This window comes from Rhagoletis zephyria, unplaced genomic scaffold (genome assembly GCF_001687245.7).
Source record: "Rhagoletis zephyria isolate East Lansing unplaced genomic scaffold, Rhagoletis_zephyria_1.1 Rzeph_scaffold_00318, whole genome shotgun sequence".
Classification (NCBI taxonomy): Eukaryota; Metazoa; Arthropoda; class Insecta; order Diptera; family Tephritidae; genus Rhagoletis; species Rhagoletis zephyria.
Window position 1 is genome coordinate 24,520 of NW_016157402.1, and position 24,103 is coordinate 48,622.

Genomic DNA, 24,103 nt, shown 5'->3' on the forward strand with positions numbered 1-24,103 from the left:
AACCCCTTTATATTCTATGTATATATGTACTTTAGTTGTTAATGCGTGCTTTCCAAACGGAAACGAATAAGGAAGAAAACGTGGCCCTTATACACTTCCGGTTTCGAGATCCTTGCGTAAATTTCATATGTGCATGGGTACATGTATTATTGAATCATGGTACATGCCCACGTCTGTGACTTACTCTCAAATACACTTGCACTTTAAGTTGGCTCTCTTCGCGGTTTGATCTTTAGTAAGCATGCGAATTACAAATTATTCACAAGTACATACATATGTACGTATGGAGGTATGTATGTATGTATGCTCTAATATGTATGAACGGAAGTGAATTGTACGCAAATGCTATGGATCGTTGATCTCAAATGAGAGTCATGTCATACCGACTCCCTCATTATTGGTTTCATATTTATTTAGACCCGTAAGAGTGAACCAGCCATCGAAATGCCTCCCATCGCACTGGCGCGCGATCGCGTTTAGTATTCAATTGTAATTTCAATAGTAAAGAGTTGTGCCAACGCTGGCGCTCCAACAGATAACAGTGCAACCAACGAATGTCGAATCACCGGCTACTTCAAAAGCGCGCAATACTTTCTATTAAAAATACATGTGCATACGAGTAATATGGTACACACATTTTTTTTACTCGAATAATAAAGATTACGTGTTGTGTTTTAATATTTTTAATCACTAGTATCTGTTGACAATTATGCATGAAGCATGAAGTGAGTTTGGGATGCAAAACAATCACAGCCGCTAAGTCGCCAGTCAAGCTCTTGTTACTGTCGATGCTCAGCACAAGTTTATATTTGTAAATACATATGTATGTACAAATGCGCATGAAATCAATTAAATCCGGGAGCTCTGATTAAATAAATTGTAATACTGCTCCAGAAAATATCTATGGGATGTTTCTATAATTTGAGCGAATAAATGGTATACATATATAGAAGAAGAAAACATGTTTGCGTTAACTTTGTTATGAACTAAATATACATATGTATAATAAAATAATTAGATATACTAAGTTAAAGATGATGACCGTTACAAATTATTGTGATTGCGCTGATGTTAACTTTACCAGCAGAAAAAGATGGACCAGGGCCAACCGAGCTGTCATTCTCAGCACAGCATTTTGAGAAAAATGGTAATATTTATTCCAATATGCACATATATATGTATGTAAGTCATCTTATACAATAGGCATCATTAACACATCCAATAAAAACTTATTTGCATAGTACAAATGTACATACGTAGTATTACATAAATATCACCCATTTACATACTTCAATAGTGATATGTAAATATGCGTGTGTATGTTTATGAATATTGAAATACGCGCTTAGTCTCAATGAAATACCATTATACAAGCTGATAACATTTCTTAAAATTAATTATAGTTAGTGTTAACCAGAGTTGGTGAAAACGGCCCTAAATGTATGATCTGAAAATGAATAGTGGAAGTTAATCAACAATCTCTATTTAAGTAAGCCATCTGAAATTGGGCCTTAAGAGCTCAGTTATGCATAGATATACTTAGCGTTGCAAGAGAGTTGTCTGCTCCAGCTGGCTCCTGTTACTATTTTCAGACGCCATCAAAGTCAAAAACGAACAAATATTCAAGGGATGGATGGGACGGAAGTCTATTTATTTAAATGTGACATACATGCTTTTACGGTACTTTCACCACAGATTCGTTTCTCTGGAATGGACTTCCGGTTAAAATCATGGACTTCCGGTCTATTTAAACCCAGAAGATTTTTGGCCGCAGAAAGTGCCTATTTCAGCCATAGTGCAGCTATGGAATTTTTACACAACATAGAAGTAGAGGAAGCGGTAATCTATGCATACTTAGCTCAATATTTGTCGCCCGCTGTGGTATAGTGGCAAGCAGTGCACGCTTCCACTCGGCAACGCCTGGGTTCAAGCCCTGGTCGAAGCAACATCGCCAAAAAAACAGAAAAAAAGGTTTTTTCTTAACAGCGGTCGTCCCTCGGCAGGCAATGGCAAACCACCGAGTGTATTTCTGCCATGAAAAACAGCTTCTCATAAAAAAAATACAATCGCCGTTCGGAGTCGGTGTGACAACATCAAGGCGCACGCCACAAATCGGAGGAGAAGCTCGGCCAAACACTAACATATGCATGTGTAAGCGCCAATCAATTATTATTATTATTTTCATCAATATTTGTATTTTTTGGAATGTGACCCTATTGAAGTAAATGAGCAACATCTACATCTACATATGCACATATGTATGTAGAACGTTCAGAAACCATCCAATGATCTCACGATAACTTTGTTGATCGTACAGTGGAAATTCGTACAAGGACCTTCACCTCAGCACACCCCTAGAACAACATTTTAACTAAGTTTTTCTTTTTTTTTTTTAGGGGGCGAAATGATTAGAACCGTCATACTAAAATAAAATTACATACATACATACATACATACATACATATATTGTCCATAGTTTTGTATCTATAAGAGTAGATTGACAGCGCGTCGTCATGCAAAATGGGCAAAGCAAGTGTGTTTTTACAAGCATATGCATACTCATACACATTGAATTTTAAATGAATGCACAGTAATGAAAATTAATCGACTTTTCGTAATACGTAACGCTAGATGAGGGTGGACAGGTATATTAATTTTTGCAATTATTTTTAACAAAAATGGATATAGTAACTTCTAGTAAACATGTGTATGTCTGTACAGCCCGCGACAAACGATAGCACATCAACATTTTTACCAGTTTTGACTACTTTTCTTTTGATTTTTTAAGGTTCTTTATTTTAATATAAAAGTATAGCTCTTTATCTAACAAATAAATCTAAATTTCAGACTTTGTACAAATATTATAAAAATTTCACACACTTTTCATCCCAAATCCATGCATTATAATTTTAATCTCTAGAATAATTTTTGGTATGCAGTTTCATGGCTTATTAAATTCTAGTGTAATAAAGTGCAAGTTTTAAGTTGCTGGAAAATCGCGTTGATTTTTGATAATTTTTTTTTTTGCTGGCGGTATCACTTATTTTCCTCCATACAAAGTAACTTTTTATATGGAAATGAGTACATAACACCGACAGCAAAAAATTATCAAAAATCAACGCGAGTTTTTAGAAACTTAAAACTTGAACTTATATTAGAATTTAATAAGCTATAAAACAGCGTACAAAAAATTATTCTGGCAATTAAAATTAAAATGCTTGGAATTGGGATGAAAAGTTTGTGGAATTTTTATAATTTTTGCACAAAGTCTGAAATTGAAATTTATATGGAATTTGTTAGATTAAGGACTATACTTTTATATAAAAAATAACCTTAGAAAAAGCAAAACAAAAGTAGTCAAATCTGGTAAAAATGTTGATGTGCTATCTTTTGTCGCGGCGTGTATATACCCCACACATGCTGATAACAAAATTTTTATTCTTCCCCTCATTTTGGAGATTTTTATTTCTTTAAAAATTAATTTTGGGTTGCGATTAAAAATATCTTAATAGTACATACACTAGTAATTCACATGGCATAATAAATTCATTTTGAATAATCTATGTTTCATATAGACGTGTTCGTATGTACATACATATGTATGTATGTATGTACATGTGCATAGATGTCTACATCTTGAGGTGGAAGCTGTGGGATGGTGTTGCAGCTTTATAATTCTCGCAGCGACGCCCACGAGCCCTCGTTCAAATGCACATTGCAACGCGATTTGCAAAACAACAGTCAAATTACCGTCCATGCAATCTGCTATTGGCCAAACAAACATGTTTCGTTGCTGAACTTCATTTCAGTCGTATGTAAAAATATGTTAATAACAAATAATGTGCATACAGATTTACCTACATACATATGTATATATACATATGTACATATGCACACATGAATAAATGCACATTGCTGGGTAACTATGTACAAATATGATTGAATAAACGATAAGTATGTGGAGGCGCTAAAAGTAATTTGGTCCATATACAGACAACTCTTTAAAATGCCCGCTTGCAATGAAAACATTATTTGTTGTTATAGAATTGCATTACATCATTTGAACTTAAGAAGCTATTATTAATAATACTGAAAGTCTGTTATGAAATTTTATGAAGTTAGGATATTCCTTCAAACATTGAATACATAAACTAAATACTTGTATTCTACTAGCGCTGCACTTCAAAAGTTGTATAATAATTGCTATTTTTTTATAAAAACAAAAAAATAAATAAAAACACATATGTACATACTCGTACAAACATACATACAAAACAAAAATATGAAATGGTCGATCAGTATCTCTAAAATTCCATACTACATATGTATATGCATACAGTGACGAACAAAAGTATTGGCACAGTGAATTTTTCGCCATATATGCAAAGTTTTTTACTGTAATTTATTTTCGATAATTTTTTATAAAAATATAGTTCATTTTACACCAGAAAACGTAATAATAAAATGTCTAAACTTTGTGCAGAACTCAGGAAAATTCTTTAAATTTGCACACTAATTTGCAACTTTTTATTCAGATTAAAAAAAAAATTCAAGATACGCAGTTTTATAGCCCATTCAAATCTAGTATAACAAAGTGCAAGTTTAAAGTTGCTAGAAAATCGCGTTGATTTTTGGCAATTTTTCTAAAAAATCTGAATAAAAAGTTGCAAATAAGTGTGCAAATTTAATGAATTTTCCTGAGTTTTGCACAAAGTTTAGAGATTTTATTATTATGTTTTCTGGTGTAGAATGAACAATATTTTTACAAAAAATTATCGAAAATAAATTAGAATAAAGAACTTTGCATATATTGCGAAAAATTCACTGTGCCAATACTTCTGTTCGGCACTGTATGTACATACATATGTATGACTCACCTGAATAGATTTCTGGATTTCTTGTTGTTGTTACAACCATTGCTGTTTCCTTACTCATCTGTGTTTTTTGATACATCTGTGACGCGAATTGCTCCAAATTAGACTTTTAAGTACATTATGATAAATTATAGTTTTGAAATACATATGTAATTCAAGCGATTGCCTTAACCTGGAGAAACTAAAAAATTCGAAAACATATAATATTGGGAACAAATTTTGTCAATTCTTTAAAATATCCAAAACTTTTGAGTTTTTCGACAGTCTTGGCAGTTTAATGGGCCCCTTCCACATATGAATGACATATATTTATTTATGTATTTATGTCTATGTACATACATATGTATGTATAATGAACCACTGAAATTCCAAACACAGCTAAAAATCCAAACATAGTACTTTCAGTATGCCATTTTTGTCATAGCAGAAATAAATTTGTTGTTTTCTGTTCATTCAATTTACCGGAGACTAAATAGACGGTCTTTAGTTGGATATTAACGTTTAACGCACATATCCATACATAACGTATGTATTTAAATAAGTTTTAAGTTAGCACCACAAATACATTTACACTCCTACACGTAACTAACTCCAGCACTATTTTTTTATTTAAGAATTTATTTAAATACAGATATTTTCCTGGATATGTATGTACATACAGTGATGGCCACATAATTGGGTTTTTTTACAAGGTTTGACCATTTTTTCTTTATTTTGATTTTTTTTTTTTTTGTAATATTTATACCGCAACGAAACCTATGTAACTCAAAGTTTCAGGCCTTGTACAAGATTTATAAAAATACGATCATTTAAAAAATGGTCATCAAAATTAAAAATTTTTAATCAGAATTGCAGTTTTGTAGCTCATTCAATTTTAGTATGATATTGTGCAGGTGTCAAACGGTTAAGAACTCGCATTGATTTTTGAGATTTGTTTTGCTGACGGTGTTACGCATTTTCTTCCATACAAAGTATGAACATATCGTCGGTGCTACTGCAAAACAGTCTATATCTAATATTACCCTTGACACTTAGATGGTCTCTTACTTTCCCGGAATGCATCTGCAAATCGTTACACCCTAATAAACGAACTGTCTAACAGATACAGACAACAGATCAATTAAGCACTTGAGGTAATAAGTGACATAGAACGGTTTGCAGTATCACCGACGATATACAGTTCAACTGATAAGCACCGAAGTTCAAAATGATTTTGTTTGCAACTTATGTTTATTTATTTATTTTTAATAATTTTCATTTAAAATACTAATCTCTACTTATAAGTAAAATTTTCAAAGCTTGCACAAATTTCAAAAATATTAGTCTAACTTAAAAAAATTGTCATCAAAATTTCCAATTTTTTTATCAGAATATTTAGAAAATTTTCGGGTATGCAATCTTCCATATAACGCATGATCAAAATCAATTTTTATATGAAAAAAAAATCCGCAAGACCCTCCACAAAAAAAAATCTAAAAAATCAACGACTTGAATCTTGTACTTTATGTGACTTAATGGGCTACAAAACTGCATACCCGAAAATTTCCTAAATATTTGATTAATTTTTTTTAAATTTGTGTAAGCTTCGAAACTTTTAGTTATGTGAGTTCTGTTATAGATTAAATTATATTTTAAATGAAAATGATTAAAAATAAATAAATAAACATAACTTGCAAACAATGTCATATTTAATTTCGGTGCTAATTAGTTGAACGCAGGTGTATGTATATGTATGTGCATATGTATGTATGAATTGGAAAATATTTTTATATGGGAGAAAATGNCATACATTCCATACGAAATTCATAAATACCTATGTATGTATGTAAATATGTATGTATGTACACCCTGTATACTCGTATATGCAGTAAATTGCATTACATTATCCACAATTTAAATGATCTTCGTGTACCTACTTATAATTGCATATGTACATGCACATACTCATATACTGATGTACATACATATGTCCATTTTTCGTATCTACATACATATACACATATATATTTATACATACATACATATATACGTACATATTTTGATAATAATAGCGAATACTCGAACAATGTTGAATACCAAATTCGATTATGTCTCCGGCTAAAAATTATAAAAAGTTCGGCCTTATTGAGGAAATTTAATGGATAGCAATTCCATAGATACAAATTAGGCAAACATTTTTTCATACAAAAATTGGCACTATTGATCTTAAACGGAAAGAAACGGACTGGTGATGCAAGTAAAACCCAACACATTTAAAATTGTGTATTTGTGCATACATAATGTACGATATTTATAAGTAAAAAATAAAGACAGAGCAGAGAACAGCGCGACTAACAGAACTTGCATTGAGCACAAATAATGCGAAAAGAGCTAACACTCTCTTCAAGTATGCAAAAATCAACACCTACTTACAGCTCCACAAGCTCCTCTGCCATAGAACTGGGACATGACTGTCAAATACAGCAAGGGATTGAGAAGTCCATATTAAAAATACTAAATATTCTTTATACAATTTTTCAGATAGCGGAAGAAAATTCTTTATAAATTGGTTTTCATTTCTGAAATCCGACCATAGTTAGTTCAACATTTAGTCCTTAGTAGTGAAAAGAGAATACATATGTATGCAACTTTGCATTTTGAGAATGAATTGAAAACATATCGCTTAATTACTTCAATAGTATTTCATAATCCAAAAAGTACAAATATTATGTTGTGTCCGAATTTCAAAGCTGTGCCGATTACCAGTATCTCGCTATGTGCCATCTAACTCTGTTGTTTTTGTCACTAGCACCTTCAAATTTTTATCGCAGGTGCATTTTAATATATCCTACTAAAATCTGTGAAAACGCAGTTTCGACAAAAAAGTGTTGGTTAGGGCCTTTGTGAAGTGATGTACTGCTGGAGTCAATCGCTACTTTTGAACCGCTACTGCACCGTCTCCTAGGTAAGTAGCTAGTGCAGAGTCGAACCAGTCGTGTAAGCAGAATAGCGAAAGACTGCGAAAGAGGGCGCCCATAAATCACGCAAGTAACTACTTTAGTAACTCCCGATGTGGACTACCGCCTAGACCTTGCCTTGTAAAAGTAATCGCTGAAATACACTGCAAGTAGTCGGTCGGTAATCGACGAAGTTTACCATGTAGCTACCGATTCATTAGTCCTGTAGTCGCTCCCCCATACTGCAGGGTAGTTACTACAATAAAACAAACTCCTGAAGCAAATACCTGAGTTAATTTATTTCCATTTTATTCCAAAATATTGGATGCAAATAATTCGAATGGGTAAGCAAGTAATAATTAAGTACCAGGTTGACTGAGTTTTGCTTGGAGTGCATATACTTTTTAAAGTTTTCTAGGTTTGGGTATCAAATACTGGTAATTTGGATAGATTAAAAAAGTTGTAATCGTAACAGATAATGCTTTAAAACGCCATAGTACTTGTTTTTAACAATATTTTGGTATAAATAAAATATAGTTCATAAAAAATAGAAGCGTTATTCATTTTAACATGAGTGTACACAGAAGCCATAAATTATTTTATATTTATGACAGATTTGGATAGCAATATTGAGATGGTTCAATCTTCAAAAAAAACAAAATTAATGTTTTTTCAAACTGTGGAAAAGTACCACTATCTAAGGAATGCATCTATATTTTTCTCGTTGCTTAAATTAATTTTTTCAACTTCGCAAAACCTTTGAAAGACTAATAATTCGCTAAAAAGAATATCTAACTCTATGTCTTGTATGCAAAGCTCTTTTTCAATGTTAGTAAATTTTGAAAAAAGAATTGCAAGCTGTAGGCAAAAGCCATTAGACTATTAAAATGTGCAGTTATTAAACAGAAAAATATTTTCTAGATAACTAACAACACTCGACAAAAAACGTCATCCTTCTTCTTAAATAATTTAAGCTTCATCATATTATCGCAACTGGTACGTAACGTCACGGCGATGTGCCCATAAAGCGATTGATCTTTTTGTTGTATTATTTTCTTGGACATATCAAATATTTTTTGAAACATGTCAACTATAATTAAATTATTTTCTGCCTACTTTTTATAGTGAATGTTGAGCAAGTTCCAACGTTATGTAAAAACCTTAAGAAAATCCTAATGTATTTTGTTTGAGTTGAAAATTCAGTACAAATCAGTACAAATTTTGAAAAATCAGGACATTAGCGTACTGATTGAGGAAATAAATAAAATCAGTACAAGAGTTAAAAAATCGGTACGGTACTGATAAAATCAGTACATCTGGCAACCGTAACTATGCCCGGCAGCTCCGCATACCTTTGTGAGTCCATTGCCATAGCGCGCTCTTACTCCGCTGCTATAACTGCAAATACATCAGAATCCATAATTTTCCTCTAAATATTTAAAATCAATCAATTTTGCTATAAACAAGCACATGATGAGTGTTTTTTTTTTAATTCCTTTCCACTTTGTTTTCCTTCATACAGCTGAGTTCGAAAAACAACTGATACCTGGCAATGCTGCACATTTTTCCGCAAGGGTTGCAGCATGTCGATTTTTCGTAACGTAGCTACGAATTACGAATTACGAAAATTCGGGTTCTAGAATAAGGGTGTTAGTGTAAAGCAAAAATCGCCTGGTGTGAATGGCCTTTCAACTAATCGCTTCCAATGAAGTTGGGGTGCAGCCAACTTTTGATTCAACTAATCGCCTCTAAAATTTCCTGGAAAATCGCCTCATGCGAACACCATCTTTTTCAACTATGTATGTATGTACATATTATGTATCTACGTATCAGACAGAGGTATTTATAGCGGCCTCAAGAGAACGCACAATAACACAAAAACTTAAAAGCTACATATGTATGTATGTATGTATGTAGGAATGTGTTTTTGAACTGAATCCCGTAAAAGACAATGAACAATTTTTGAACACCAGCGACAAATTCATACACTCTCCTTATATGATTTGACATGATTCTGATGTATCCGTGGTACAGTTGACCAATATCAGTATTTATTTAATGTCCCATCTAACAGTATCGAGCATCGGTAAAATTCGAAATCTATAACAAAACAGTTTCGATAAGGTTTCAACTTAGTTACTTTGAGTTTCGTAATATTTCCGCTGTAGTTAAATCACTGTGCTTGGCTGATGAAACTAAGAATTAATGCCATAATTCTGCCTTGTCTGTATTGTTACGCCTAAAAGCAAACCACTGATCTCTTGAACAAGCACTTTTTAGGAAAAGAACTTTACATATCTTTGGCAACATAAAAACCAGACCAAACAAAGCTGTTTGAGATGCATACATACATATATATGTATGTATGTAACTCTTTACCTCTTTCATGACCAAAGGAAACGACAGTAACAACAATAGTGGGGACAACGATCGCGGCGGCACTCAACAAGTTGGCTTTTCTAATTTTAACATCGTACACATTTTCGTTTTCCGTTGAGAAAAGCAAAACGATTCCTGAGCACTAAATGCCAAGCTAAAATATATGAGAACACCGTAATACAAAGCTGTGAACGAATATGTTATAGCTGAATCAGTCGAAGAAGCAATCACAATTGCGATCGAGATGAGAACATGCACTCGCTCAGTAGCTTGGCAGTGACAAAAAAAGTATTTAAATACATTGTAGATATGTGTGTATATACATATGTACAATATGTATGTTTATTAAAGATTCAGTTGCCTTGGTGGGACGTCCATCTAAGGTGGATTTTCGGAAAATTCTTTAATCATATTAGTTGCGTTTTGGATGTCACCATGATCACGCGTGTGTAAGCTTTTGCTGAATGTCTGCCGATAACAGATACATCATTAAGGGAAGCAAACCAAAAGGAAACGGAAAAGGAAATTGCTGCGAGTCAAAGGTGAATCACATCGCAGTCATCAAAAAAACGTTGCTCGAAATATTGCAAAGTTCGCTCTCTTAGGGAGGGATATGCTAAGTTTTATACCAGAGATGTGTATGATATGCAAATATGATTCCAATAAACACGTGTTATCCGCAATAGTTATTTATTGTGTTCGTCAACTAATACCTCATCGATAAAATCCGTTTATCACAACTGATCGCCACCTACATGCATACATATGTACCTACATATTATCCAAGCATAGTAAAGAATGTTAAGATTCAATGTGTAAAAATACTTGTATACCGTATATGGTAATTTTCGCATAAAGGGAATCAAATTTCATACTAAAGGCACAAACAACATTTGAAAATTTCGTGAAAAACGCGCACGAGAAAAGTGCACGGATACATGCATACATACATACATACATACATACATAGAAAAGTAGAGAGTATAAAACAAGAGCGCGACACGAATATTGCCGATAAAAATCCAAAAAAAGCATAAGGCAAAATATACATACATACATATACATACATGTAAATAAAAATAAATTCGAAATTTGAATTGACTCTCCGAGTGAAAACTACATACAAGAGTGCAAGCGATTGATCACTTCGTTTGTATGCGAAACGAGATCGCCGGGAAATAGACGGCGCCATATTCTTACCTCGAGTGATAAGAACAACCGGTGTTTGATCAAACATTTGGTTAAAATGTTACCAGAACTCACGTTTACCGGTAATTATGGGTGCTTAGCAGTGTATTCTCGCATTTGCTTATATTTAATATTTTTAAATCCTTTTTTTTCACTGAAATATCGAAGTAACCCCCCTCGATTGCTCAATTTAATTTTTTATATTGTTGAATGTGTGAAATTGTATGTTAAAGTTAACTAAATATGTATATATAACAATGTGTTTTGGTTCAAGTGAGAGTTCCTACATAGATATATATGTATACATACAGTATCGGTCATATCTATAGCACGCCATTTTCAAGTGATATTATGTGCCCCTTATGTTTACTTATTTATTTTTAAGAATTATCAATTAAAATTTAGTTCATTCTCAGAAAAACCTCATATATACCCAAGTTCAACAATTTGTAGAAAACTACAAAAAAGTGTAACAAATTTTCACCTAAATTTGAAACTTTTTTCCCGGAAGTGTTAGAATTTTTTTGAGTACACAGTTTTTTAGCCCCTGCAATTTTAGTCTGATAAGGTGCAAATTTCTAGTGGCTACGAATTACCGTTAATTTTTTAGAATTTCTTTTGTCGCATTGGCTTCCATATAATGAATAAACTTAATTTATTTGTATGTATGTATATGGAAGAAAACCGCAACACCTTTGGCGAAAAAAATTCTAAAAAATCAACGGTAACTTTTAGCCACTTGAAACTTGCACATTATCAGACTAAAATTGATTGGGCTATAAAACTGTGTATTCAGAAAAATTCAAACACTTCCGAGAAAAAATTTAGGAGAAAATTGTTTGCACTTTTTTGTAGTTTTCTACAAATTTTTAAATTTCGGTTTATATGGGTACGAATGGCAATTATAATAGGGAGGTTTTAGTTTTTTAATCTATAATTTTATTGTAGGGTAACTTATTATTTTTTATCCAAAGTCAAACCTTCTAAAGTTACTGAAGTTGATTTATGAAAATGCCACAGATATGTATGTATGTATATGTACATATATGTATGTACATATATGATGTGCTTGCAAAAACATTTTTTGGTCTAAACATGAAATATGAAAAATATCGAGATTTAATATAATATTTGCTAACATAACAAACGCGATATATAAACTAAAAGTTAATTTATCAACCACAAAGTTTCGAATGCTAGCAGCGTAAATTAATTACACACATACATACATACATAAATATGTATTAATTTAGTTATTTTATTTACCACCTTTTTTTCAGCTGTTGATAGCATGCATGAGGGCTCGTCCGATGACTTCGATTTATTGAATGGCGTAAACTCCACTTACGAAAAAGGCATGTGTCTAGCCATCCATCGAGTGACCCCGAACACATCGTCTATTGTGCCGGGGGGTCAACAACCAATGCCGGCAACTGAAAATTACGCCAATAATTATATCGCCAGTGTAGTACCTACAACTGTTCTCAATAGCATTAAAATCGCGGACGCTGGTTCTACTGATTTATTTCCAACTCATCCCACAACATGGCAACAACATCCAATGAATCGTCAGGAACTCGCACATCATCGATTGCAAAACCACCAACATAGCCACCAGCATCGACATGTTGATCGGCACCAACATCGTTTAGATTTAATCACTAGCAAAATATTATTGCAAAGCTCCGATGACCCTCTAATATGTCGTGGGGCCAACAGTGTTGTGGGTGGGGATGATGATCACCCACTGATCGTAGCAGCATCTCAAAATGCTGAAAATAATCTAAATGATCAGGGAGGCACTATTCAAACGAATTCCTCTTCATCCGTTTCATCAAAAGCTAATTTGCGCCCCCTGCCGTCTATGGGAAAATCCACGCAGCTATCCGTGAAGGTGCCACTAAACGGATGTAGCTCATTGACGAAGCAACAACTTAAAGTTAAGGCCGGTCTAATGAGTGCTCAGAACCGTGCAGCCAACGAGCTTAAGAGAAGCATCCAGCAAACTCACAGTACGGCTAGTGACTTGCAGAAAAATCATAAATCGAATGACCCGAAGCTTACCAAAAATAAGGGTGTTTTAAAACTGCGTTTCCATCATCAAGCTTTGCCGCCCGAGTATTTAAGTCACTATGAAGCTACACAAGCCAAGTTTTCCCGGCGCGATAAAGATATAAAAGCTACTACGTCAGAAGATATTCCCAAAGCTAAAACCTTTCATCCTTCCAAATTGCCGCCACCGAAGAGTTCACACGAAAATGTTCGTAGCTGGTTGCAAAAGATTGCTGCGATCCATCGATCGGCTCAGCAGTCGGAGAGCAAGCAAGGCGAAGAGGTAGTTGGTCAGCAACAAAAGAAATCGAAAAACGATAGCAATAACAATTATCAGGCCAGCCGGATGCAAACGTCAAGCCTAGAACTGCCGGATGAGTCCGTCGTAAGAAATGAGCCACATGCCACATCAAAGCAGGTTTACAATACTGAAAAATTTGAGCGGGTGAAATCTTCCAGATGTAAATTTGTGCCAAATCCTGTGGTTAAGGTCTCACCTCCAGTTTTGTCAGATGTCCCCAAAAAAGTTATTAACTACGCGGACCTGCCGTATATGGGCGAAATAACTCTTGATCATTCGAAGCCACGACGTGGACGAAAGCCAAAAAAGGCAGACATATGTCATCTTATATACAAAAATTATGGAACCATATTCCCTGGCACGCCCAAAAGCGTACTTACCACACCGCATGCAACAATCGGGTGTGGTCAAAGACCACCAGAATCCGAAATTTTTGATGAACTGCCATTAAATCTTTGCATGCGGGATCAACTATGTGACCACTTGTCGATCTCAAGCGAAGATAGTGATTGTGTAAGCGACCCGTCGGATGGCAACTCACCTAGCAAGGAACTAATCGAAAGTGTGAAATTACTTAAAACAGATTTAGATAGCCTTTTAGATCTGAAATCGAATTCAGTTAAAGTCGAACCAAAAGATGAAACTCGCAATTCAGATCCTACAAGCCTATCTTTGACAAACTTACAATCGCCCAAATCAGCAGAACATAATGTACTGCTGCATCCTGTGAGTCTGTATTACCAAAAATTGCTCTCTGGCACCTTAGTGAACCAACATAGTCAACCATTTGGTCTACCTGTTGAGACCATAGAAAAAGACAATCAACTAACGCTTAAAATACCTATACCAAATGGTTTGCTGCAAACGCCCAAGTCAGAGAAGCTTACTCCGCTTCTAAACGTTGACAATCCAATGATCGATTATCCTGATCTCTTGTCCACGCCATCATCGATTAAATCGGAAAACTCGAATATGACAACAACCACAGCAGTGAGTGCCACAACTGCTACTACAATGAATCCTAGTCATCAACAAATCACACCGCCGAAACGTAAACGATCTGCTATTTTTATACCACCCATTCCATCTGAAAACGCAACAAATCCAGCCACAGAAGTGAGCATATGTAAATTTAAATTCACAGGCGGTGCTAAGCCCACTTTAGAGGAAAAGAAAATGCTCTCTGTCGATTCGGGTGGTAACTACAGATACTACAGTGGCACGGGTGATAAATCGACACGGGGTTATGAATTTTTTCCTCGTGAAAGCCTTCAGAATTCTGCTGGTTTCTTGCCGGGCGTAAATTGTGCGGCGACGTTTTCGCACGCGGCTAGCGAGTGCTTAACAAGTGACATACCGCCACCCTCAGCAGATCTCAGTAACGAAATTCTGCAAATTCCTGAATCGCCGACTGCGACGTTGTTACCAGGCTCTGTAACACTGCCAGAGCCTTCATCACCATCGCCCTTATCCAGGCCAATTTCTTCATTTTCTGGCTCTCCAGCATTGGCAACACAACAGAAGTCACATAACCTTCAAACAACACTGAGTTCAAAGAGCGGGAACGTTATGTCTACCGGAAGTGTTTCTTCCAGAATTATTCTCGCCAAGGACCATTTCACGAATGCTCTCTTTGAACCATCTAGCTCATATCATTCAATACAGAGAAAAAAGAAATCTAGACGATCATCTCAACGTGAGAAACTAGAAAGAACGTTTAAGGAAAAAGGATTTCTCATCCAAACGCAGCAACTCGAATCGGCTGAGGGTGCAACATATTGCAAGTTTCGCCAGTTGAAAAAGTTCACACGCTATTTATTTCGCAATTGGAAAGACTACCTACCAGAGGAGGTGCATCGAGCAAATGCGGCAGAGAATGTGGAGGTGATGCACCAACCCATCACTGAAGAAGATGTCAAAAACGAAGCAAATACACAACACAATTTCACTGAGCAACTCGGCGTCGAAAGTTTACTGCAACGTCATGGGTTTTTGGTAACTAGTAGAGTATGTCCACAAAATGCGGACCGACCGAGTGCAATTAGTAGCGTGGTTGAGAATGTTGTACTCGAGCAAAACTCATTGGATAATACTGTGCAAGCATAGTTAAAGAGCTTATAAATGACTGAACAAAATAGTTTTGCTTATTAGATGTGGATAAGAATATTTCAATCGAATAAATAACACTGCCAAAGATTGATTAGAAATTAAGCGTCCCCTATAAATTAAATAATAATTTACATATCTATTTTATATTTGTTATTTTGTTAATATTTATAGTCATAAACAAGAAAAATATATACATATGTATCTAGGTTATTGTAAAAAGTTTATAAAACTAAACTAGTCAATGAAACGCTTTAATATCTGTATAAAATTTTGTTGAAAATCCCAGTTGAATGCGAATTTGCAACACATGCATACGTATGTGTGTGTGTGTATAGATTTTGAGGCAAATATTGCAATCAGATTTCCAACAAATGGCTTGGAGCGCTAAGTACTACATACATACATATAATGAATGCATACTTAAAACAATGCTCAACATTTATTTGAAATATATGTATGTACTATATGTATTTTATGCCAATAGGGGTTTTCTCTGAGTCTTGCAAAGCCCTTGCACGGTGGACGGATTGCACGGTTTACAAAGCTGTCGCATACGAAAACCGGTTTTTATCGTGCAATCTGTAAACCGTGCAAGGGCTTTGTAAGACTCAGAGAATAGCCGCAATGTTTTTTTTTTTATTTATTTATGGTGCACATGTTCTCGTAATTAAGGATCAAACATTCATAGATATATTCCCAATGCAAAAAAAAATGCTCTGAAGGTGGGGCTAAGCTGGTTAAATATCTTTTACAGCTTAGGTACGAATAAAAAAATAAACCTGACGATTTTGCTACAATCTCCATGTGATAAATATGAGCACATCATAATACCACAATAAATATATAATCGGTTTAATATCGATATTATTTAAGGGCTTCTAAAATTTTTATTAATTAATATTGATATAAGAAATGTATGTATGTATGTATATGTACATAAATATAAAGGTATACCTATCTCATCCTAATATAATTATTTTGTAAATACATACATAAGTCGTTAGTTCAAGGGTTTCTTTAATCTTTTTGAAAGATCAGACAGTAATAAATGCCAATTTGGGCCACATTTTATGCTGAATACTATATTTTCAACTTAATTTTTAGCTTTCCACTGTACTTTATTGCATAAGTATATGTACTTACATGCATGCTATACATAAATGGTATGCATACATACATATGTTCTACATTCTGCAAAATTTATTTGGAAGACACTTTAAGATTTAAATGCCTGTACAAAGAAGTTTGCATGAATCTTTTGTTTGTTCGGTAAACATTGCAATGGTCCTGAAAATGCAACAGTCAAATAATTTAATTTTCTATAAGCCTCATAGTGATCTATGAAATAAAGCACTGGAAATAGTAACTTTAAAAAAATTACATATGCATGTGTGATTTGCATAACCAATAGCAATCAAGATAATGTTTTCGACTATTGTTACTTTCTTTAAATAAATTGTCAAAATAAGGGTCAAAAAGTGAGTTAAAACAGAATTATAGCGGGTGAGTCTGGAAAAGTACTAATAAATCGTAGACCCCGTAAATTTCACTGTTAAAGTATATAAGTAAAAAAAAAAATTATAATTTAGTAAATTTTGTCTGATAAACTACTTCAAATTAATATTTAAATAGTACATACGCAATATGTATTTGAGTTACTGGGTTTTACTCCCGATATTTCCTTCTTTTGTGTTATTTGTATTTCCGGCAAAAGATAACGCAGCCCCTGAACTACTCGAGTCGCTAGTGGAAAGTGACTTATCTTGATTGTTGCTGCTAAGGCACAAGGACATCATGGGACATACGTAATCAGTCCAGTCTACATCACCACATCCTTTGTAGCTTTTCCTGCGTTTCAGTGAGAACTGTGTCTTCTTTGGCGGTTTTAGTTTAGATGTTATTGTTAATGGTAGATATCCAGGAGCTGATTCAACGTCACGTTTATTTTGTATGACATCTCGACCCAGAAGTTCTTTGAAATGTGTGGCCAGATGGCTGTAAACGGAAATATTCGACTGTGACATATGTACGTACAGCCCGCGACGAAACGGTAGCACCTCAACATTTTGATCAGTTTGGACTATTTACCTTTTGTATGTTTAATATTCATAACTTTTATATAAAAGTATAGCTACCAAAACCATATTAATCCAAAATTTCAAACTTTGTACAAAAATCCACAAACTTTTCATCCCAATTCCAAATATTTTAATTAGAATTTCTACAATAATTTTTGGTATGCAGATTTATGCCTTATTAAATTTTAGTAGCTGGCGGTATAACGCGCTTTCTTCTATATAAAGTAATTTTTTATTTAATTTTTAATTTTATTGAGCTACAAAACTGCATACCAAAAATTATTCTATAAATGTTTATAATTTTTAAAATGTTTGTACACAAGTTTAATCTAAGATTTATACGGTTTTTGTTAGTTAATGATCCATAAAAAATTTCGTATCTTAAAAAAGCCAAAGAAAAATTGTCAAAATGATGGGTGATATCTTTTGCCGGGGGCTGTATGTATGTATACTAATTTTATATATTTTCTTCAGGGCTGCAAATAACTTCAATTGTCGATTTTGTACGGTTCAGTTGTTCGTACCACTAAGGTTAATCTAGCACCGGTACAATAACTGATCCGTAAATACCTGTGAAACATTTCGTGCATAGAGAGCTTAAAAACGCCAATGCAGAAAAGTTCCGGGTACCGAAGCGGTCTGGCAGGAATGTTAAAAGGAGTCCTCTTAAGGAGTGCGGGACAGTCTATGATAACACCACAAACGATATCGAAGATGAAGAACAAAGACAAGATTGTTCTCCTACTCTACAGGGATTTTAGATTTATCAGTAGGCATCTCGATTCATAGGTGGGAAGAGGGTCCGAGAAGCATAAGCTATGAAGCGCAAAGCGTAAAAATACCTTCTGTATACATTCGATCCTTGTAATTTGACACGTAAAGTACGGTGACCAGAGCAAGGATGCGTGTTTAAGTCTAGAACGAACAAATGTCATTTATAACAGTTTCGATGTATAGGGATCGGTGAATTCAGAGCTATGACACCGAACAAAAGCAAGCACAGCATGCGATTTAGAGACAACAAAACTAATATGACTAGTGAATGTAAACTTGAGAGTCAAAAATCACTCCGATGTCTTTTATTGCATGCACACGTTAGAGGGGTGATAAAGATATGTGGTAGGAAGTCTGAATAACATTACTACATTTAGCAAAGGTAACATGAATGCATTTATTTATATTCAGCAAGAGTCGATTTTTGTTGCACCAGCTGCGGACGTTATCAATATCGATTTGCATCAATTGAGAGTCACAAGGGTTACTAATAGAAGTATAGATCTTAAGATCATCAGCATAGAGTAGAAACTTTGACGAAGACAGTGGACCCAGGATACTGCCCTGTGGGACTCCTGAGCTTACGACGAAAGGTAGGGACCTGACATTGTCAACGGCAACAATGCAGCAGCGATTCCGTAAGTAGGAAGCAATCCAAGTCAACAAAACTGACTGAAAGCCAATGGAAGCTAGCTTTTTTAATAGGATAACGTGGGAAACCCTATCGAAGGCCTTAGAGAAGTCAGTATAAACAATGTCAACCTGAACCCCAGTTTGAAAATCAGCTATACAATCGTCTGAGAATACTGTCAAATTGGATACAGTGGAGCGACACGGAATGAAGTCATGCTGCTCCGTACATACTACATTCTTAACGGCAGGTAAAATTTTTCCTTGGATAATGCATTCAAAATGTTTAGACGTTTCCGACAGCTTAGAGGTCTATAATTACTGACGTCGCTTTTATTATCGCTCTTGAAGACCGGAGTGATAAAAGCTAATTTCAAATCGTCTATAAAGACGCCCGACGACAAGGATTTGTTCAAAATTTTCAATATAGGATAGACTAAAGAATCGCACTGCTTAAACAAAACTACAGACAAATCATCATCGTCGGTTTGTGCAGAGAGCACGTTCTCAGAAGACAACGTTAAGTTGCAGAAATCTAAAGATTGTTGAATGTTAAAAGAAACAAAGTGCATTGGACGTAGTTTCTGTGCAAGAACTTGTCCAAACATACGAATTTCTTAGCAAATTGTTTGTAAAGGCTGAAGTAAACGTTATTATTGGTTTTTTTAAACTTGCGAAGATACCTGTTTCTCTTATTTCGGAGTTTCATCTGGTTTGCGTTGTGCCAGGGCACTTTATATTGCTACTTTGTTAAGACTGGAACAATACTTTTACAAATGGCGACTACACTGGATCTAAAGATATCAAAACATTCAGAGGCATCACAGTGGTTTAACAACTAGGGGAACATGATGAGTATCAGGCTTAGATATAGAAAAAATGACATTCATACACGGAGAAAGTTACAGTTTTACTTAGGAAAATTAAATGCAAAACCCGACCAAGCTTATTTTAAAAACCATTAACTTGCATAAGATCGATACTTAAAAAGCTAGCCACTAGGTAAGTTTCACTATGACTATTTACATCACAAGCAATAAGAGACGATTTGGAAATGGTAACAAGTAACATTAAAACAACAAAACACAAATGATTATCACCAGCTTTACACCAAGCAAGAGAAGTTATATTGTCGACGTGAGCTGCGTAAAGACGATGGCTACTATTCGGTGGTATATACGAAGCACATACTAAGAGGGAGTCGGAAATACCACTAACTCAGATCTTGAGAAGGCTTTACTACATTTTCCGCAAAAGTTCTCCATTACAAAATAATAGAAAACGAAATAACAGAGCGAATAAAAGCACGTCTGCACACAACGAACACTAACTCCGTAGTAACCTCGCAAAACAAAAATAAGTTACAGGCCGCTTGAGCCAAAAGCCGTTATTCATCAAAAGCTAGCATTATTCGTATAATCGGATATCCGACCTGCTATTCGGGTATACGGATAAAAGCCTACTATTCGGCGAATTCGGACATCCGCTTAATAATATTAACTTAATATATATCCGGATATTCGAAGATACAGAATCTTAGAATTGCAAAATAATCCTTTTATGATAACTCAGTAATACGCAAACTATTTTTATCTTATTGCTGAATTTTAGATTCCGATATTCGGATATCTGTACATTATTGGGATATCCGAATAGAGCACACTATTCATATATCGGAATATTCGGATTTTTAATTCAGAACTCCCAGCCCTGGTATGCTGTTCGGTTCAGTCCTGGCAATTTAAATTAGAAATATTGCTGTTCGTGGCTACGTTTATGACCGGTTTGCAGCCCTGATTTTAATTTTGACATAATAATGTTGGTTAGAAATTCTTGCTCAACCCTAAATTTTGTATGTAAATTAATTTGTTCTTACCGACGTAATAAAGTTTTACTCGGAGGAATACTGAGCAAATCAGCCAGTAAGTCTGCTGTGAAACGAGGCTCATATAGCATTAATGCGCCATGGACACCAGCACCGCGTAGATTGGGGGCGTATTCGGATAAATCAGCCACTCTAAGCCATTCCATTACTCGATGAGCGGTCCACAAACAAATTTTTTCACCACTATCTTCTAAAGATTTATAATCTTCTTCCAAAGATTGTTCATCTGCTTCTGAAGCAGGTCGTACGGATTTGGCTGAACGTCGTATGAGGCACTCAGCATTCCATTCGATTTCGCGCATACATTGAATACCGCAACGCAGAGACGCTATGTGTAAACAGGAGTACACATGCAACTGTGCCAAGTCTTCCATAGTTAAACGATGTAGCATTCGACCATCGATTTTAGCTGTCAAAAAAGGGTCTTTATATTGTGGTAACCCAATGTCATCTAACCAACGCATAACCCAACTAATATCAAGTTGAGCTGCTTTTAAAGCTAGCGGGTCCTCTTCTTTACCAGTGAGCTCATCAATAGCAAGTTGAATTTTTTTGCGGTGCAGTGCTGACTTTAAATTTAGCTCTCGTTCTATATCTACTGGAGAGACAGTGAAGAAACATATCGCTGAATTGGCCTTTAACCACTTTCTAAATTGAAAGACGAAATTTATAATTATTTGTAGCCAATTTATAACTACAAATATAAGTATACATGCCTACAATCATCAGCATAACAACCCAGTCCAAGGTCGGTCAACCAATTGCAAACTTCTTGGGGAGACCACTCTGTATATCCTTTTGATGAAGTTGACAGTTGGGGAGAATGTGTAGTCCATTCGATACGACCACCTGCGGTGGCTCGAGCAACACCACCACGCTTGAACTCTGCGTCGGCACACTCTAATGATGGCAGTTCCAAGTTTCCGCTATTGCTTCGCCTCAATTTTCCAAAAATGCCTCTTAGTCCCTTCGCAGACTTTTCACGAAAGTTTGGCGAGGGCGTAGAGTTGGTATTGGAAATAATGCTGCTATACATGGGATCCTCGCGAGTTTCTGACCCATCATTATTAGTACTCAGAAGTGTACCTTTCGAATCTTCAATTAGAATTTTCTCATTCGATGCAAATGCAACATTACGTTGTCGCTGCATATTTGCATTCGCATCAATCGTTCGATTATATCCCAAATTGCCCAAGTTATGGTGATTATTGTTATTGTTGCTACTGTGTTTGGTATTATGGGTTCTTGGCAAACTGTGATATTGGGGATGTATTTGGTGACGCAGTGAAGCCGGAGGCGTCTTTGGTGATCCAACACTTCCTGAACCACTGAAGTTTGTCTGGTTCAAATTTCCCACGCTTCCGAAAGGGGGCCGCTTATAAGCAATTGAAGCATTATTGCTGTTTAAATTTTCAATTTGGTTTTCCAAACCACGTAACTCCACATTCTCACGTTCCAAAGCGGCGCGATGGAGCTTTAATTCGCTCAAAGCAGACATCAACTCTAATTTTTGGGTTTCTAATGTAGATTTTGATAGCATTTGACGTTGTAATTGTTCTTCACGCTCACTCAATAACTGCGTCCTTTCGTTAAGAAGGCCTTCTAATTCAATTATTTTATCTGTTTGCTCGGCAACGCGATCAGCCAGCAATTGATATTGTAAGGCTAGCGCTTCCTTGTCACGTTGTAATCGCCTAAGCCGCTCGTCCGCATCTTGGCGAGGAATATGAGTCTCTAACCAATCCGCTATTACCGCCGCAATTGCTGGTTCGGGTGAAGGCGCGGCTAATCCCACCTAGCAAATTTATATTATTTATAATTTTTTAAATATGGAATTAGTGGTTTATATATATTCTATAAGTATTGCTTACCTGTTGTAATGCCAATGCTAGAGTTTTAGCAGTAGACAGTACATTATTTGCGGATATTAAGCTTCGTTCTGCAAACACAGACGCGCTGGCTGTAGTTAGAGTCTTCACTCCATTCCCGGACACGCTTGCGCTGACATTGCTACTCCCCGATATTATGCCATCCATTTGTTCGAGCGCTGCTTCTAGCATTTTACTCGCATCTGTGGACCCCTCGCCAGACGATTTTGCCTTATTTGCCACTGTGATTTCTTGGTCCATTACTCCGGATGTATTTAGCGACCGGGCCTTTATCCCTTGCATATCAGATGGGTCTTAGGCTTTATTCTTATTTTTGAGGTAAGCAAGTGTCGTTTGACTTCCGTGGCGAATGTGTGCTATATGTATGAATGTATATTGTTTCAATTGCCTAATGGCATTCTATTTTTGTTTCGAGTCCCAGCTTTTTACTTCCGCCTACCTCTCACACTGGGCAATATTTGTATTTCGTTTTACTACCAATCCGCACTGAAAGCGTGTTTCGCCAATTAATATACTTTTCGTTAATATATTCTTTTTTATAATTAACACTTTCTGTTTAAATTTACATGAAAAATAAAAGAAAATGAAAAGTTTCGAAGCAAAGTGAGAAGAAAGGAAAGCAACAATAGGAATTTTGTGCAACAAGCCAAAGATGCCAGATGTGCTGATCAAAATTCTAAAAACTTTATAAAATTCCTCAATATTGTTACCAGATCATGATGCAATAATACAAGGTGGTATCAGTTGTGACAGCTCGATTTGATACTGCCTAAAAGTATGTTCACATATAAATATTATCTCAATCAAAGCTCGTTTTTTAATCACCCCGTTTACACAGGCAAATCTCTGATTATTATCCGTAAAATTTTTTGTGCTGTCTCAAGGAAAGGTTATGCTTCTTCTCTGTGCCAACGTGATGACTTTTTTCTACAGTATTTAGCAGTTTAAAAATGTTTTAACTTAAGCCAATTTTGTTATTAGTTGTGAACAGCCAACTTCAATTACTTA

General features: G+C 35.2%; 2 protein-coding genes across 7 annotated transcripts; one reads left to right on the plus strand and one right to left on the minus strand.

The window, feature by feature from the left end:
• Positions 1–439: 439 nt before the first annotated feature.
• On the plus strand, positions 440–16,345 carry LOC108358962 (uncharacterized). Of its 4 annotated transcripts, XM_017610517.1 has the most exons (3): positions 440–627; positions 695–1,147; positions 12,658–16,345. In XM_017610517.1, exons 2-3 carry the CDS (start codon positions 1,069–1,071, stop codon positions 15,834–15,836), a joined length of 3,258 nt encoding a protein of 1,085 aa, XP_017466006.1. In that variant the 5' UTR covers positions 440–627; positions 695–1,068; the 3' UTR covers positions 15,837–16,345. The 4 variants fall into 4 exon arrangements, with proteins under 4 accessions (XP_017466006.1, XP_017466005.1, XP_017466007.1 ...); XM_017610516.1 differs by having other exon boundaries at positions 440–1,147; XM_017610518.1 differs by having other exon boundaries at positions 440–936.
• On the minus strand, positions 4,962–23,791 carry Liprin-beta (liprin-beta 1). Of its 3 annotated transcripts, none has more exons than XM_017610522.1 (5): positions 23,078–23,791; positions 21,923–23,001; positions 21,198–21,854; positions 17,479–17,834; positions 4,962–4,980 (listed from the first exon to the last, which is right to left on the minus strand). In XM_017610522.1, exons 1-4 carry the CDS (start codon positions 23,375–23,377, stop codon positions 17,495–17,497), a joined length of 2,376 nt encoding a protein of 791 aa, XP_017466011.1. In that variant the 5' UTR covers positions 23,378–23,791; the 3' UTR covers positions 4,962–4,980; positions 17,479–17,494. The 3 variants fall into 3 exon arrangements, with proteins under 3 accessions (XP_017466011.1, XP_017466010.1, XP_017466009.1); XM_017610521.1 differs by lacking the exon at positions 4,962–4,980 and adding an exon at positions 16,754–17,388; XM_017610520.1 differs by lacking the exon at positions 4,962–4,980 and having other exon boundaries at positions 16,754–17,834.
• Between the last annotated feature and the right edge of the window lie 312 nt (positions 23,792–24,103).

What these genes read in the sequence shown, in the direction of transcription:
- LOC108358962 (XM_017610516.1), top strand. Translation starts at nt 1,069, where the DNA reads ATGTTAACTTTACCAGCAGAAAAAGATGGACCAGGGCCAACCGAGCTG. An exon ending in ACAGCATTTTGAGAAAAATG is followed by an intron (nt 1,148 to 12,657) that starts GTAATATTTATT and finishes CCTTTTTTTCAG; the next exon opens with CTGTTGATAGCATGCATGAG.
- Liprin-beta (XM_017610522.1), bottom strand. Translation starts at nt 23,377, where the DNA reads ATGCAAGGGATAAAGGCCCGGTCGCTAAATACATCCGGAGTAATGGAC. An exon ending in TAGCATTGGCATTACAACAG is followed by an intron (nt 23,002 to 23,077) that starts GTAAGCAATACT and finishes TAAATTTGCTAG; the next exon opens with GTGGGATTAGCCGCGCCTTC. An exon ending in AGTAAAACTTTATTACGTCG is followed by an intron (nt 17,835 to 21,197) that starts GTAAGAACAAAT and finishes TTCCGTTTACAG; the next exon opens with CCATCTGGCCACACATTTCA.